This window comes from Mytilus trossulus, chromosome 1 (assembly GCF_036588685.1).
Source record: "Mytilus trossulus isolate FHL-02 chromosome 1, PNRI_Mtr1.1.1.hap1, whole genome shotgun sequence".
NCBI classification, from domain to species: Eukaryota; Metazoa; Mollusca; class Bivalvia; order Mytilida; family Mytilidae; genus Mytilus; species Mytilus trossulus.
The window spans coordinates 98,783,005-98,802,168 of record NC_086373.1 but is presented as its reverse complement, the minus strand read 5'-3'; the positions used below and the strand labels follow the sequence as shown (position 1 = coordinate 98,802,168).

Sequence of the window (19,164 nt, the reverse complement as noted above, 5' to 3'; positions counted from 1 at the left end):
CTTGGTTTACTTTATGACAATAGAGACAAGATACACTTGCAAACCAACAATTGTATAGTGGTAACTTGCCAGGAGTAATTAATTCAACGTATATTTTGCAACAGCATTGATAAGGCGTTATATGTATACCTTATCGGAGCACCTGTTTCACATAACAAGACATCACTTTTTTCTCTTATCATTGTATAGTCTGCCTTTTCCAAAGATTTCAAACTTTTGTCGATTATAGATCATTATAGTTATTTAGTTTTTTAGATTTTGACTCAAAATATTCCGGAAATAACAATTTATTGTCATTGCTTTTCCTGAAATGTATCAGAGAATTACAATTTTCTGCCTAAAACATTTTGCAGACATTGATGAAAAGTCAAAAACACGCATATCCGGTTGTCCGGAATGGGAACCTAGCAGATTGTTTTTGATAAGAACCAATGAAATAAACAACATTTAGACAGTTTACTGAGTGCTCTGTTCATCTACGCAATGTCTTACAAGGTAGTCTTTCAAGAAAAGTGTGAATCTTAACCAGGGCATTTATTATAAGCTCTATTCGAGTCATAACATAAATTTCTGAGTGATGGATGGATATATTTTGGTGTTTAACGTCCAGTTGCAAATGTTACTTGCATTCGAGAACGAGCTTATGTTGATCTGATATGATAAATAATACTGCTTTGTACAAGACTGAAGGATGTACCCCAAAAAAATGTATCTCTGGTGCTTTTCCGAGATTTAGTATGGGTTTGAGGTCTAGTGGTTAAGACTGATGGCTGAATGTCCCCGGTTTAATTCTGACTCTTAGGTCTAAGGTGTTTGAATTTTCAGCTGTTTTGCCAGACAAGCTTGGACCGTGGGACATCAGAGATTGTCCCATATCAAAAAGTGGATATTTGCCTGTCAAAGATAGATGCGCTGCTTCATCGCTTCTGGCGCCAATGGACGGTCTTGGAATTATATAAATCGGTTTTCTATTTTTTCATTTATCTCTTCATTTATGTAAGTTTCACCTACCTACCTGTCATCCTTTATTTTCTCCTATTTAGACAGTTTTCACAGTGACCCACCTCCAGATTTACCTGGAGATTAATCTTCTGATATCTTTCCGGTTTGACTGTTTCCACCAACTGGCCCGGTGGTAAACATTTGTCATAAATATAGGTTAGTTACCCATATCCATTAATCCAGTTAGAACATTTTTCCCCTATAAAAGGGCCCTGCACCTAATTAAGGGCTGTGTTTATTTTCAATCAAGTATAGTACATGTGTACAAATGTACATTGATTTTACTGTACCCTCCCAGCTCTCTAGGGGTTCTTCAGATAACAGAGAAATTTACCAGTACATGCATACTAAAGGACTAGTCCAAATAGTTATGCCATCTTGAAAGGCTTTTTAAATTTTTTACTTTGACACCTTACAATGAGGAAAGGCAAATTTTTTTTTGGTTTGACGCCTTACTGGAAATATACACACATTCTGCACGGTTAGCCACTAGTCTGAAGCTCCAGACTAGTAAAATTTCATTTGGACTAGTAAGTTTTTGTAAAACTTTGTTGGACGAATAAGAAAAATGTCAGAATATTGGTCTTCAGACTAGTACATTGTACAAATGTAGTTGACAAATGGTTGAAAATGTTTTTGATGCAGACTACAAATAATTTTTAAATTGAATTATTCAGAGATTGCTGAGTTTTTAATGTGAGTACACAATGGTGTCTTTTATGTTCAGATGTCATGTGTAGATACATGTACATACTGTAAACAATTAAATTTTGAAAGAAAGTAAATTTAGTAAAAAAGTATTGTTTGATTGTATTTCAGAAAGAAACCCCTTCAGATCAACAGCTTCACCTGGCTGCACTTCAGGGTAACTTGGAGAAGCTAAAACGAGTATTGGACAGTGGTAAAGTTCATGTGGATTGTAAAGACAAGGTTAGAACGTAGATAACACTAGTATTGGAGACCAGTTCATTTAAACTTGGGTTTCTTGGAATAAAACCAATGTACTTAAGTGTACTAGTAATCTTCATACTACTACTAGTATATATATAAATATATGTATATGTTTGGTTCAGTTCTATCTAGCCATTTTCAAATAATATGTAGATATAAAAATAACTAGAACACACCTGTAAATCGCAGGCATTTAGAGCTTGGGTGAAAGTACATGTACATGTATGTAAACTGTTGTTGGATGAATTTTTGTGAAAGATTTTATGTCTGGCCAATTTCAGAGAATGTATCAAAAGTCAAAGGTACATGTAGACGGGACAATTTTTTAAGCCCTTTACCTTTTTTTCTAAAGTCTGTTATGTTTTTGTTTTCTGTTAAATTCCATCATGTTTGTGTTTCTGTATACTATGAACATACGTATATATATTAATAAATAAAGTGTATTTTCTATTAACCATCAAATTCAAGTTTCTTCACCATGGCAATCACTGCTTTATTAAATAGAGAGTATCTTTATAGTATAGTAGTATAAGACAAACACGAAAATAATTGTCCTGTCTTTAAGTACTGGAAGTCTTATCTATAATTTAAAAGTCTGTCTGATGACGCCAACATATTCAGACACCTGTATTTTTGTTTTTCTCCCAAAATAACCCAAACTGAATAATCATTAGAATGGATGACAAATAGGACAATTCATAGTATCTATAGGACACAGAGGCATTATAATTAATCTGTTGTGGAAAGAAGAAAAGCAACACACAAAATGAGGTCTTCTTGTTTAAGTATAGAAGCTATGTGATATGATTGCTAACTATTTAATTTGCTTTTATACATGTATATACAAGTGAATGTATATTTTTTACCAAGAAATTTTACCAAATATAAAACACAGCTTAGTATGTTTTGAACCCACTGTGTGCATCCATCAACAGTGGTGTAACCACCTGATAATGGGAAAAAAAGCTTAAAACTGTAATTTGTTTTACATACTGAACGACCTTAGAAACGCAACACTCATTTTGTTGATTTTTTTTTACCAAATCTTTTTTGATTCTCTTACAACTACTTTTCATGCCAATCATGCTTCTTTCTCCTTTCAAAAAAAAAAACTGACTTACCTGTGGTTACTGAACATACCGAATTTTAAAATAAAAAAACCCAAAGAACTGAAATAGCCCTTAAGAATACTGCAATCATGAAAACATAAATGTGCTGCAATCATACCGTATAACTTCAGAAACTCTTTCTACTGTCCTTCCGACAACAATACAAGTAGACAAGATTTGTTGCTGACCATCAATGAACAGATCAAGTGTAGTGACAATGAAACATCAACAGAATTTGATTGTGCAACATTAATTGCCAATCATGTTTACGGCCGCAACATCAACTGCTAACCAAATTGCCGAGTGCCATTGAATACAGATTCATGCCATTAATGTTTCCAATGAACTGCATTGCCAAAGAATTGACTGAAGAAAAACCTGTAAAGCCCCCAAGTTCCAACCGCATAATTGCCAAAACCAATTAATGGGTTGAACAAATGCAAAATCAGGAGGGTGTAAAACAGAACCCAAAAAATGTCAGACAGAATTTGTTGACCTTTCTGACTATCATTTTGGCGTTAGTAACAGGCAGTCATAGCTTTTGACGTTGACACATTCATTCAAAAATAACACAAAAATAATCTAGTGTTGCGTTTCTAAAGTCGTTCAGTATATTTTTGAGAATTTAATTCAAACAGGCTGATTTCTAGTATCCACATCAATGGATTAAATGTTTAAATTCAATAGCTTTTCAATAATTGATTATGATTGTTTGAATTTTAAGGAAGGAACAACCCCATTGATATTGGCAGCAGCTAATAATCATTTGGACTGTGTAAAAGAATTACTGAAGCAGGGAGCCGATCCAAATTCAAGGAGGCTGGTGGGTTTTGTTTTATTTTCATGTTTTTTGTAGTGTGGTTTCATTTTGATCACAAGTATATTTATGTGAACTTAAAAATTTTAATAAGATTTTTTTTTTACATTTTCAATGAATCGATTGTATTTGATGCATGAAATCTTTTTCTTCAATTCAAATTTTATGTAACACATTATCATATATTATAGGATAAGCTGAGATATGACACTTCAATCATCAATATGATTTTCGTCCTTTTGATAATTATCTAATCTAAGTATTTAATATTTGGAATGCAGTTGTATTAATAGTTTCACATTCCATTCCCATGTAGATTATATGGCCCTACACCCTCAGTCATAGTTTTTAACATTTTAAAGGTTGTGTTAAGTTAAGTTTAAAGTACATAAAATGTATGGAATGAAGTTGTATTTGCATTTTTCATTTTCAAAGAGATTATTTATAGACACAGCACCTTCAATCATGGTTGATTGACTTTGTATATTTTACATATGTCTATGTATTACTATTTTTATTTCAAGTTGCATTTTACAAGCAAAATAACATACAGGCAAGCTATACCTCTATGTTAACAGTTGATAAATTCCAGGAACTGCTATTATAAGCCAATTATATAAAATATGTATATTTCATATACATTATTATTTCATAACCCTTTTTTTGTTACACTGAAAATTAAGAAAAGACCATAGCAATGTATGAATGCCAAATATATGTTAAATATTTTATTTTATATGTAATTAAGTTAAATATTTAAAGTCCCAATTGTTTCAGACTGGAACCTGTGCACTGTTTTTTGCTGCTCAAGGTGGATTTTTGGATATTGTTAAATTGCTATTAGACAGTGGAGTATCAGTAGATTTAGCCAGTTATGTAAGTATGAAATATATATACATTAAGTATCTCTTATATAATTTATTTTGTTTCCTGTATTTTAACAATAGTTCTGTGGAAGTCAATCTATTATCTTGTTAAGTCACCTATTAAACAATCTCTTCTAAATCAGAAACATGTCAATTGATTTCAATCATTGACAGGAGTGCATTTCCATTTATTGTGTTGTCTGTCAGCATCCAGCTATGATTACATCACCTCTGTTTTCTTGCTTGGTTTCCTGTGTTATTTTTGTCCTTGTCACATGTTTTTTTTATCTGTAAGATTTAAAGGGTAAGATCGTATACCAAACAATGGTACATGTAGCCACAGAAATCAGTTGTTTTAGGTATGCAACTCCGTAAAAATTGCTGGACATTATAATTTCCCCCAAATTGACAGTTTATTCAGACTAACAGTTGCACATTATTTAGAGACACCAGGCAATACATGTGATAAATTCATTCATAGAATTATGTTTTCCATAAAAAGATTACAGTTAAAAAAGTATGGGATAAATGACAAATGTAGAGGATGTCATTTATCCCATATTTTTTTTATTTTAATCAAAAACTCCAAAATAAGATATTATATTTCAATGAAGTTTTCAATGATTCTTCAATTTGTTATACACTGCAACTTATATATTAATTTATATTTTTATCTCACAGACATTTTGCAATTTCCTATAGGTAAGAGCTGTCATGAGTGTTGAGTTAATTGTGTGTGAGCAGTTATATAAACATATTTTGTATTTCTTTATTAAACTTAGGATGGAGGTACACCATTGTTTGTTTCCTGTCAATGTAATCACCAGGAAGTTGTTGATGCATTATTGAATAGAGGGGCAGATCTTCATGCTCAGATGGTAGATGGTGCAACAGCCCTCTTTATAACAGCACAGAACGGCCATGTACGATTAATGAAATACCTCATCTCCAAAGGTGCTGATCTTAACTTAAATAGACAGGTATGTTTAACTCTTTATAACAGCACAGAATGGTCATGTATGATTAAAGAAATACCTTATCTCTAAAGGTGCTGATCTTATCTTAAATAGACAGGTATGTTTAATTTTAATTAAAAGTTAAAGTTGAAATAGCAAAATTGAGCTAAAGAAGTTTTCTGTTTTCACAAAAGCAGTTCATTCATTATAAGTTATAAGAGCACGTTATATTTGATAGTATTTTTCAGGTAATTTTTATAGGACCGCAAAAATTGAAAAATTTTTGGTCGTATTTTGGTATCACTTTGGCGTCGTCGTCAACATCTGCGCCCTGCTGAGCATCTGGTTTTTGATATATATATCACTACATATAACCAAAAAAAAATAAAGATGTGGGGCTTTTTCCTGAAAAAGATTTTACATGATTCGAAATTTATTGATTGTTGTCATGTGGGCAAATATAACATATATTTTCAGGACAAGAACAAATTATATGATAGAACAGTTAAACCTGTTCTGAAAAATGAATATACTTGAAGGACAGATAGATAATTTGGACTCTGTAGAATGGAAAATTTGACATTGCAAAATGTTGTCTGCAAACTGTTGATAAAGAGTTGTTGTAAAGGTTATCAAATGTGCATGAAATTTTGATATCTCTTAACACAAGTATTTGATATAAACTCCCCTTTCTGACCTAAATTAACAGCATATGTATGGTTTTCCTTTTCAAAGTTCATGACTCCTTTGAAAGAGAGATAGAACTCAATGAAGCTTTGCTAACAATATGTATTTCTATTCTGCATAAATCATTGAAAATTATATTGTGACATTTGTAAAATTTCAAACAAAGAAAAGAATGACAGAAGTGCTTTAATTTACAGGATCAAGCCTCACCATTGTGGATTGCCTCACAAATGGGACATACACAGGTTGTAAAAGAATTATTAACATTAGGTGCCAAAGTTGATGCAATTCGAGAGGTTTGGATTTTTATATATATATCTTTTTACTTTAACAAAATAATTGACACAGCCTTTTACTTTCACATTTTTACTGCAAAAATCCTTTTTTAAATTAAACTTTCACAAATTAAACAAATACATTTTTGTAAAGCATTTTGCTTACAGAAATTATAAAACAAAAATAGAGGTTTTTAGAAAGAAAGAAATAGACACATAGGCATAATAATTTCCCAATGAGCAATACTAGTTTTAAGTAAATTTTTCATTACAGTTATATACACATTTTATACATTTCTCTTTTAATCAAGATAAAATTTTGTGTCACTTTCTGATCCACACCAGAAATGTATAACAGATATATCATTGATTTGTGTTCTATATAATTTCAGGATGGAGCTACTCCTCTGTTTAAAGCTTGCCATAAAGGTCATTTAGAGGTTGCAGAGCAATTACTAAAATATAAACCAGAACTAGGATTACTAAAGGTACAGTTATACAAAGGGAAAACTTTTATATTCATAAATTGATTCATTTAAGTACAATAAGAATTTCTCATTTGAGATAATGTCACATGCTTGCATCAAGGGTCAGAAGTCTTTGGTTCAACCCCTGTTGTGTTGAATTAGAGATTAAAGAATAGGTTTTGCTATCTTTTCTTCTCATGCAATGAACATTGCTAGAAAAAACATACACCAAAATGATATGTCAGCGTAAAATTAATAGGTCCTCATACATACCTGTGAACTATAAAAATAGGAAGATGCGGTTTGATCGCCAACTCTCCACAAGAGACTAAATAACAACAGTTTACAACAAAGGTCATTGTAAAGCCTTTAACAGTGAGCAATACCAATAACTCATCAGCTATAAAAGTTCCCCAAAATGACAATGTAAAACAATTCAAACAAGAAAACTACCTGGCATTGGACGGTGGTATAACATAAGAACTATAAAATATCAGTTGAAAAGGGCTTAACTCATCTGATTGATAAAAATCAGAAAAACAACTAAAAAAAACTCAGACTGATGTGACATGGAATTTATAAATCTCCAAAACAAACAAGACACTAAGCGCAATTTTCAGATTTACTGACAGGTAGTTCAAAGCATACCAAATGAATAAAAAGAATCATGTATCAAAGATTTAAATATCAATCAGTGCACATCCAACATTCAATGTTTCAACCATGTTATAGCCAATACTGCTGAAAGTTGTGTTATTAAAGCATTAACAATGAATCAAATCAAATGTATGATAATAGGTTATATATAGATTAGATTAAATGACGCTCACTCAGTAAAGCTGAAATCATATACATAGTTGTGACTAAAGTTCATATTTGCAAGTTTGTACCGTTATCATTTGTTTCACTTTTTTATTCAGAATGGGGAAACCCCACTGCATGCAGCTGCCTTATTTGGTCATCTCAAAGTAATCAAATTACTGATGTCATATAATGTAGACACAAAAATCAAAAATAAGGTAAGTAGTTTGTTTGTACAATTTATTCATTAGATCATGATTAAGAATGTTATATATCTGTTTAAATCCATTGAATTAAAAACCATACACTTTGATTCCCTCATTAAAAATACTTACAAAAGGAATATTTGGTTGATTCTTCATTATGTGATAGATTTAGATCTTATCATTGTCTTGTGATTATCAATTATTATGCATAGTAAAATTTGTTTGAGAAGTACAAAGAATTAATTCATTCATCCGTTATTATGTCCCTTTGAAACTTGACATTTGACCCTGTTTAAAGTAACCATATTATTTTAATTCCTCTCACATGATTTTTTGTATCTACCTAAAACTTAGTATTTGAATACGTTCTCATTTTTCAAATTGAAATTTGGAAGAGTAACTAATGACAAAGTTAGATATTTCTTATTTTCACTTTTGACGCTTTTTACTGAATTATTACTGAATTCATAAGTTTGAAAGTGTTGTTTTTGTGATAAGCTTAATATAACTGTACATTTGATTGTTAATATAACTGTACATTTGATTGTTAATAGGAAGTTTTGTGATAAGCTTAATATAACTGTACATTTGATTGTTAATAGGAAGGAAGACTTAAGTTTGAAAGTGTTGTTTTATGATAAGCTTAATATAACTGTACATTTGATTGTTAATATAACTGTACATTTGATTGTTAATAGGAAGTTTTGTGATAAGCTTAATATAACTGTACATTTGATTGTTAATAGGAAGGAATTCTAAAGTTTGAAAGTGTTGTTTTGTGATAAGCTTAATATAACTGTACATTTGATTGTTAATAGGAAGGAAGAACTGCTGCAGAGCTTGCCAGAGAAGCAGGTAATGAACATATAACCAAATTTATAGAAAGTTACCAAACAAGTACAGACAGACGTAACAGCATTCCTAATGGTACATCCACTCCGTCGCCAACGTGATGAACTAATGCATAATAATTCCAAAGCTTCAGAAACAATGTTTACTATCAATGTGTAAAATTATTTACACAACTGAAGTGTTATTGCCTATACATTCAATGTGTAATGTTTTTTACACTGCCGAAATGTAATTGCCTATACATTCAATGTGTTTTGTTATTTAAGCTGCCAAAGTGTTATTGCCTATAAGTTGTGATTTATACAGAATTAAATGCCAGTATTGTATTTTAATTTGCTGGTTGGTATCATAGTCATGGAACTTGTTTTTAAGACTTAGAATTACTGTTTAAAAGCATCAATTAATTAAAAACGTTATTTTGGTTAATACGGTTCAAATTTATCCATATGAATTTCCAGATATGTAGATCCTTATTTGGTACCTTGTAAAAGAATTCTATGTTAGGACTGAGATAAGAAATATTTAACATTTGAACAAATATGATAAAGCACTATTTAAGATAGGTCAAGTTTTTATGGGAAAATAATTATATATTATTTACCTCCACAACATCTTTATATTGAGTATAAGTTTGCATTCACATTTACCTTGTAAGTGTCTTGTTATTATGTCTGTTATTATATAGTAATCCATACTTATTATTACCTCAAAATGAAGGTTTAAGAATTCAATCTTAAGATGATATTTGTTTACATGTTTTTTACAATGTTTATGACATTTTATATTTCTACCATAAAAAGTCAATAATTTTTTATGTAGACTAAATTCGTCAGATGAAAGATTGTTCGTTTTTCTTGGGATTTTGGAACTATTTTCTTACATTCATTTTTGATTGAAAGGTTGATTATTTGACCTCTTATAAATAATTGCCTAGAATACTTTTCTTCATATAATCATATGTTTTCCCCAGTTTTGAGGTATCTGAAAAAAGGTCAAATACTATTAAAGGCAAACTAATGTTAATTAAACCCACTAAATATGCAGATGTTGAATACAGTAATGTTATGTTTATTGGACCGGTAGAATGGTTATGTTATTTTGTCAAGTTTATGATACTCATTTAAAGCCATTATATTTTATAAAAAATGAATTATGAATACTGTGGTTTCATTTATTTTTGATGGTACCAAATATTATGAATCGAGTTAAATTTTTATTTTTGTGGACATTTGATTTCGTAGTTTTGCCAAAGTCTGCATTCAAGCCTATACATTTTTTTATTGCTTTGAACATTTAAGTTCCTGGTTCAGCTTTTTCCAAATAATCAACAAAATTGGTATACCAGGGAAAATAATAGATCCACAGTATTGAATTTTGTGATAAATAGTTGGTAGGATGGTATAAATGAGAGACACCGTTTAAATTTGAAATTGAGATTTCACAAAATGTTGAAACAATTGATAAGTGCTTTCTATTATGGTGCAAAGCGTTTTTCAGTGCATGATTTTTGTAAGTGCTGGTTTCACATATTTTTCTTATGATTTCAAATTGGAAAAATACATTCACATTGGTTGCTAACACTTAAAATATAAGATTTTACAAAGTTTTTTTGCCATGATATTTTTTATGAGGAAACCTAAATTAGAAGCAGTTGTAAAGATATATTAAACAGATAAAAAAAAAAAAATTATACATGTATGTTATTACCTGCTTTTAAAAATATTTTTGATCTCCAGTGAAATGTTAAAATACATTTAGCTGCTACAGACAAAAAATTAAAATTTCAAACATTTGTATTCAGAAGGAGTGCTTGTTTTTTTAAATTTCTAAATGTTTAGTTTTGAATACATTGATCGTTATCATTTAAAACCTGTCCCAACAGACATTAATTAAGGTGAAATTTAAGCAAAAATGGGCACACATTATTAGTCAACGAATATTTAACCAGTATTGTAGTTGTTTTAGGTTGTCAGAAAAGATTATTTCTATACTTATAGAAAATAATATATATGATTTCAGCATATTTATTAGTAATAGACTATGTTTTATATATATATAGAAAATTTGTATATTTATTTACATTAATTGTGTAGATTCAAGATTCAATAGTTTATTTATGTGTATGTGATAGAGTTTAAGTTGATGTATGAAAATTAATCTATGCATATTGCATGAGTATAATATACAACAATTATTAAAGTGTGTGGTATACTTGTGTGATTTTATTTCAAAATGTAGATTGAAATAATAAGTTTTAATTTGAACTACTATTGCATCTTAATTTTTTAAACCTACACATTTCGTTTTTGAATTGTTCTGAAATTAGAAAAAGGAATAGATATAGATAGAGGATTAAATCTCAAAGTTGATTATATATAACATGATTTTCTAAACATAAAACAAGTTATTGTATGACAGACTTGAGCATTTTTCATTTGAAATTAATTTGAATTATTGCTATGATATAACTACCGGAAAGAACAATAACTTTGGTGAATACACCTTTCCTCTATCTTGTAGACTTTCGAAATAATTTCGCATATTTCATATTTCTAATAAAGATAAATACTTTATAATTTAAAGTCCTAATGAAACTTTTGTTCGAATATTTGTTAAAATTTCTATGATGAACTTCAGAAGAAACTTGCTGGGAGACTTGTAGGTTTGTCAAGTAAAGTACCTACACATTTTATAAAGAATTACTTATGCTAAATCATTGATATTTAATACACTGTTGTGTTAGCATCCCAATTTTTTTAGTTTTAAGTAGAAAGTAAGGCTCACTCCTTTGTTATGCTTCAATGACTTTGGATTTTTGCTTTGATAAAAATGTTAAATAATCTTTTTTTTATTATTTGTTATAGAAAAGTATTGATGCATACTTCTTTGACTTTTTGAGTGTTGAAAAATGTTTTGACTTTGAAAAATAATCAAAGTCATATTATCCTTAATATTGAACAATTATCTTTGGAATGTGGTTAAAAAAAGGTATGACAAATATTACAATTACTAGTTCAAGGTATCAGATGACCAGATGTGCGGTAACTAAGTCCCTGTTTTGTATGGTATTTTCAATCAAATATTTGTATCCCACCACTTTCTATATTTTTATAATTTATTTAATGGCATATCAGGTTGTGCAATGAAGTGAATGTGTGTGATTTTTTTATTGCTTCAGAGATGTTGTATTAATTATGTGATAATCTTGTGACAGGTTTTGTTTTTTTATCTCATTTTTGAATTTCAATAAAAATGGCCAATTTAAAATTGTATTCAAAGGAACTTTGATTGATCTAAGATATAGTTAAAAATAATACTAAGAAACTTGCTCACTTTCTTAAAACAAACTGTTGAATAATTCTAGGCTAAAATAAACAGAGAATATGATTTTTCTCCTGGTGTTACAGACTGTTGATAGTGGCAAAAGGATGGTCCATAAACTTTCAAACAGAGTTGTCATGACAATATTTGATGGCAAACTTAAAATTCTTCAATATTTTATGAAGAGGGTTTACAATTTTGTGATTAACGTGTATATTGCGCATGTTTTTTTGTGTTATGCTAACTCAAAACATTATAAACTATGTACATAAATGGTTATTTGTTTTCTAATTTTTGTAATTTTATTTTTAAAGTTTCTAATATATTTTTTTTCTTTATGTAGAAAAAATAAATTTTACTTTCATAGCTTACCTTTGCTTTGTTTAGTTCAGTTTTATCATAGGGCTAAAAGACATGTAGTTTTTGTATAGTTTGGTTTTGGTGCATACACAATAAATAAGAGGGAGGTGACAAGTATGAGTAAATAAGACAGTCTCTAAACTAATCAGAATAGACATCTAGAGGTCACCAACAGGTCATTAAGGATAGGCATATGTCAAGCACTGAATCATCTAAATAAGTTTGGTTTTTTTATAAATTTAACAGACACTACAAAAGTCCATACTGAGCATATTTACAAGAATAGGATAAGGTTGGGTTTTTTTAATTGAGAAAAATCTGAATTTATTTCAATTCATATCAAGACATAAAAAAAAAGTAGCTGAACAAAAAAAAATTGTTTTAGGTTATAGTAGGTTTCCAAATTGGTGTAAATTTGATTTGCCAAGATACTATGTTTTAGAGTTTTGAAGTTGTACTTTAGCTCTGTATATCATCGTATCATTTTTGTCGAGCCTTCGACTTTAGTCGAAAAAGCGAGACTAAGCGATCCTACATTCCGTTGGCGTCGTCGGCGGCGGCGTCCACAAATATTCACTCTGTGGTTAAAGTTTTTGAAATTTTAATAACTTTCTTAAACTATACTGGATTTCTACCAAACTTGGATAGAAGCTTGTTTATGATCATTAGATAGTATCCATAAGTAAATTTTGTAAAAATAAAATTCCATTTTTCCGTATTTTACTTATAAATGGACTTAGTTTTTTCTGCAGGGAAACATTACATTTACTCTGTGGTTAAAGTTTTTAGAATTTTAATAACTTTCTTAAACTATCCTGGGTTTGTACTAAACTTGGACAGAAGCTTGTTTATGATCATTAAATAGTATCCAGAAGTAAATTTTGTAAAATTGAAATTCCATTTTTTTCCATATTTTACTTATAAATGGACTTAGTTTTTTCTGCGGGGAAACATTACATTCACTCTGTTGTTAAAGTTTTTAAAATTTTAACATTTTTCTTAAACTATCCTGGGTTTGTACCAAACTTGGACAGAAGCTTATTTATGATCATAAGATAGTATCCAGAAGTAAATTTTGTAAAAAGATAACTCCATTTTACTTTTAAATGGACTTAGATTTTCTTCCAGTTAACATTACATACAGTCTGCAGTTAAAGTTTTCAAAACATTTATTAGATTCATTAACTATCCTAGATTTTTACCAAACTTGGACAGAAGCTTCTTACAATCATAAGATAGTATCAAGAGGAATACTTTTATTGATTTTTTTCCTCACTTTTGTTGAGCCTGCGATTTACAGCAAAAGGAGGCGAGACACTGGGTTCCGCGGAACCCTTACAAATTTTTCATTTACATTTTAAAGAATGTATAGTTACTGCATAATTAGGATATACCATTGCACTCAGATAATTAGTAACTGTGTTGCATATAGTGAATGTATGTTATATATTTTGCATTTATCATGGTGCTAACCTCATTAACGTGTGTCTGTGTGTGTTTGGATAATAATCTATAACTTCTGTAACTTTTAACTTGCTAAAATTCACAGCCGTGCCCAACAGTCTACTCCACTGCCTTATTAAGTGCTTAAAGTGACATATCTTTGTATGAATTTTTCGTTCCAAAATTATCTAGAATTTGTTTTATTTTAGATGTTAAATTTCGATGTTGGTATCTATTCAGAAATGCTGATGGTCATGAATCTCATGTTTCATATTAAAATGTCACAACATTATTTATAATATAAATAGATATACAGTCACCTTTTGATAAAATATAACAAAATGGTTCTATTTCTTATGAAAATGGACATTCAGTTGACTTAACAATTACAAAATATTGAACTGATGACTTTTTAGTATTGATGCTTAAACAGAATACAGTAAGGCACAAAACAATGACATAAATGTTGAACTTATACAATTAAAAGAAATGTTTAACATGTTAATTTGAAATAAATGTCTAATATTTATAATTGAAATTAATGCAAGGAATTTGATTTATAATTAATGGGATTGTTTAGAACTCAGAACTCACAATCAGTTTCTTTGTTTTTTGAAAGATAATTTTTTCAAAATTTATAAAGCTTTTGTGTATATACACCAGTTGATATGTGATGAAACATTTTGGTATATTGTTGGTGCTGATATAAATAGATTACTGCATTTGTTGTTCATGTTATTTTATGCAGCAATAAACCTTAAATGTGAAATAAATATGGAAATTGAATAATTGTGACAGTCAATCGTTAAATCTTTCTGGAGAGAGAATAGTAAGGACCAGAGTAGCCTAATAGTTTAAACATATTAATTTATAGTGGATTGGGAAACAAATTATAACAACTTATATTAATTCCTTTCCTCTCTGGGTGCGAGTGCTGACTTGTAGCAGCATTAGACTGCTCTTTTCGAAATCTACAAGGGTGTCTTGTACGTGCAGGAAATACGGCTCCCTCATAACATGGGTCAGCCATTTATCGTCCCCTTCTGACAGACTATCATCATCCCCTCAAGACCATACTTGCAAATGGTAACCTATTATCATCACTGCGGTTAGTTTCTTCAAACTATCAAGGTACCAGTGTCAATCTAAAAAATTGGGAGAATTCTAATTAAGAAGAATTTGTTGTAAAATATATATAGATGCTATAATGGTACATGTACTGTCTTAACTGGACAAAACTAATTTATATAATTTTTGCTGCAAGATATTTTATTTGTGCAATACAAAAAACTGCATTAAGGCTATCTTACTCATGTGTGATCATTGGATATTCTTGTCTTTTATCTAAAAATAATATCTACTTATTTTATGGATTAACTTTATTTCCTTTGAATCAGTTATTGTTCACCAACATTGATGTTTAAAGACAACAAAATGTTAGAACATGTTAAATTAAAGTTTTCATTTAGCTTGTATATATTACACTGTAATTAATAGATTATTTATTACACTGTATATTTATTTAAATTATTTCTGCAGTTCAACCTAATATCTTTTGGAGTCTTTCACAGAAACTTTTTTTAAAAATAAAGAAACCAGGATTGTTCATGACATGTATGTATGTATGATGTACTGAAATGTGTTGCTTAGTCTTTCTGCAAGATTCTATATACAACAATAAAGTATCTAAAACTTTTATTTATACTAGTCTTTAATATATATCAGTTACCAGTGACAAATTAAGCTGAAAGCAAGACAACCATGTATCTGACTTAAACAAGTTATACAAAGCTTTATATTCTAGTATGAAGAAATAGAGAAATCAAATTTTACAAAAACGATACAATGACATGCAACATTTTTTTAGGAAGAGATAAATTATCAGGAAATAGAATACTAAGAGAGTATGATATTATTAGTCTTTAAACTCGTATTCAACTTATGCTACAGTAATGTCTATATTTTCAAGAAGGTCCTTTAAATTTTACACCAATTTGTGATCTGAAATTAAAATAAGACACACCTATTCTTGGCCCTCATTCTTATCCACTTTAAATTTTCGACTTCCAAACTATGCATGGTGGCAGGATCAATATACGGTTATTTATACATCAGACCATACTGTTATTTCCTATTCTAATATGACGTCCTTATTACGCTTTGTAAACAAAGCCGTGTTCTAATGAGCATAAAAAATATGTTTGACACATGCGCACAAACTTACTGTGTATATAAACGTTATTTCCATCGTTATCCTTTAAAATGTAAACATTTAAGCAGCTAGCATAAACTTTTATTATATATTTATATAAAACAACATATATTTACCCTGCTAGTGGTTTTTAAACTTATCAAATATGAATTGTACTGCACATGCTCCTAGGGGAGGAAATGGGAAAAGCCAAACGCTTTAACGGTATTTTCTTACGATTCGACCTATAAAAACACTGCATTTGTCCTATTAGAATCGAAATAATTCCTTCATGTCATGTTCTATGCTCATTTTAACATGGGTAGGCATTATATTTGACCACATTTTACACCTCGCTAACGCTCAGTGTAAAATATCGACAAATATAATGCCTACCCATGTTAAAATGAGCATAGAGCATGACATGAAGGAATTATTTCTTAATCATGATTTCCCTGATAGAGTTGTTGCTGCTCACAAGGAAGCTTTAAACCAAGAGTTCCAAATGGAGAAGTTGAAATCATACCATTGCAATCCATTTCACAGATGATAGTGGATATGTTCCTAATGTTGTAAAACATTACCGTCATCTTTTTCACGAATATGATATACAGAATTAGACTTATTACCAGGCTTTGTACTAATTTGAGGAACATGACTGGTGCCACATGAGGAATACTGTTGTGAAGCACCTGAGATCACCCTAGAATTTAGTGAGGTTTGTGTTGCTTAGTCTTTAGTTTTCTATGTTGTGTTTTGTCTACTTTTTTGTCTGTTTGCATTTTATTCTTTAGCCATGGTGTTGTCAATTTATTTTTATGCCCCACCTACGATAATAAAGGGGTATTATGTTTTCTGGTCTGTGGCTCCGTTCTTCTGTGCGTCCGTTCAGGTTAAAGTTTTTGGTCAAGGTAGTTTTAGTTGCGTCCGTTCAGGTTAAAGTTTTTGGTCAAGGTAGTTTTTGATGAAGCTGAAGCCCAATAAACTTGAAACTTAGTACACTTGTTGCTTATGATATGATCTTTCTAATTTTGAAGCCAAATTAGACTTTTGACCACAATTTCACGTTCCACTAAACAAAGAAATTGAAATTGGGAGTTTCAGGTTAAATTTTTTGGTCAAGGTAGTTTTTGATGAAATTGAAGTCCAATCAACTTGAAACTTAGTACATATGTTCACTATAGTATAATCTTTCTAATTTTAATGCCAAATTAGATTATTACCCAATTTCATGGTCCATGGAACATGGAAAAGAATAGTGTGAGTGCTCTTCCGTGAACTTAGGACTCATTTTGTTTACTTATGAGTTTAAATGTCCCTCTGGTGTTTTTATGCCCCACCTACGATAGTAGAGGGGCATTGTGTTTTCTGGTCTGTGCGTTTGTCCGTCCTTTTGCCCATCCGTCCATTCGCCCGTCCGTCTGTCTGTTCGTCCGTCTGTCCCGCTTCAGGTTAAAGTTTTTGGTCAAGGTAGTTTTTGATGAAGTTGAAGTCCAATCAACTTGAAACTTAGTATACATGTTCCCTTTGATAAAATCATTCTAATTTTAATGCCAAATTTATTCCAATTTCACGGTCCACTAAACATAGAAAATGATAGTGCGAGTGAGGCATCCGTGTACTGTGGACACATTCTTGTTTGCTTCTTGTTTACCCCAAATTTGGTTACATCAAACCATGTACCAATACTGTAAATTCACAAATTAATGTGTGCATTTATTATTGCATTTTTGTCGAGCCTTCGACTTTAGTCGAAAAAGCAAGACTAAGCAATTCTACATTTGGTCGTCATTAGTGTCGTTGGCGGCGGGTGGCCACAAATATTCAATCTGTGGTTAAAGTTAAAGTTTTTGAAATTTTAATAACTTTCTCAAACTATCCTGGATTTCTACCAAACTTGGGCAAAAGCTTGTTGATGATCAAAAGATAGTATCCAAAAGTTAATTTTGTAAAAATAAAATTCTATTTTTTCCGTATTTTACTTATAAATGGACTTAGTTTTTCTGCCAGGAAATATTACATTCACTCTTTGGTTAAAGTTTTAAATTTTAATAACTTTCTTATACTGTTTTAGATTTGTACCAAACTTGGACAGAAGCTTGTTTATGATCAAAAACTAGTATCAAGAAGGAAATTTTGTTTTCTTCTGGTTAACATTTCATTCAGTCTGCAGTTAAAACAAAGTTTTTAAATATTTATTAGATTTATAAACTATCTTGGATTTTTACCAAACTTGGACAGAAGCTTCTTACAATCAAAAGATAGTATCAACAGGAATATTTTATTGATTTATTTCCTCATTTTTTTTTTGTTAGTGTAATTGAAAGTGTAGGCAAGGCACTGGGTTCCACAGAACCCTCACAATTTTTTTGAAGATTGGAGATAAATGCAAGATGCTCATCAATCATTACAATTTCAGGAAAATCTACAAACAGATATAATTATCAGATATCACCGTGCAAGTTCTTACTGATGCAATACTCATCATTATTTGCCTTTGTTGTAGTAAGATGATAGACTTTTTGCTCTGTTTTGAAAGCCTCATTCTGACTTCGAGATGATGAACAGCAATAAAAGAAATGTTATTTTGCTTTTTGCTGTGCATGTACTGATTTAGTGTCATGGATGGATAGTGTCATACCCAATTTCATTCTATAAATGACACTCAAATGGCAAAACATTCAAATAATTTTTTTTAAAAAGGACAAGAATAGCCAACCAAAGAGAAATAGCAGTTACTTAAAGAAAGGTAAAAAATCAATTTGATATTGATATGAGATCATATGAGTAAGTGGCACCTCTGAACAGATTTAATATTAAGAAAACTGTTTTAAAATAGGGTGACCTTGTGCAATTTAAA

The 19,164-nt window shown here is 30.2% G+C and overlaps 1 protein-coding gene across 1 annotated transcript; it reads left to right on the top strand.

The window, feature by feature from the left end:
- The first annotated feature begins 366 nt into the window (after positions 1–366).
- Positions 367–15,811, top strand: LOC134692998 (ankyrin repeat domain-containing protein 29-like). Its single transcript, XM_063553669.1, has 9 exons — positions 367–495; positions 1,822–1,932; positions 3,787–3,885; positions 4,657–4,755; positions 5,528–5,725; positions 6,586–6,684; positions 7,056–7,151; positions 8,051–8,149; positions 8,956–15,811. The coding sequence occupies exons 1-9, from the start codon at positions 484–486 to the stop codon at positions 9,088–9,090; spliced, it is 948 nt and encodes a 315-aa protein (XP_063409739.1). The 5' UTR covers positions 367–483; the 3' UTR covers positions 9,091–15,811.
- The last annotated feature ends 3,353 nt before the right edge of the window (positions 15,812–19,164 follow it).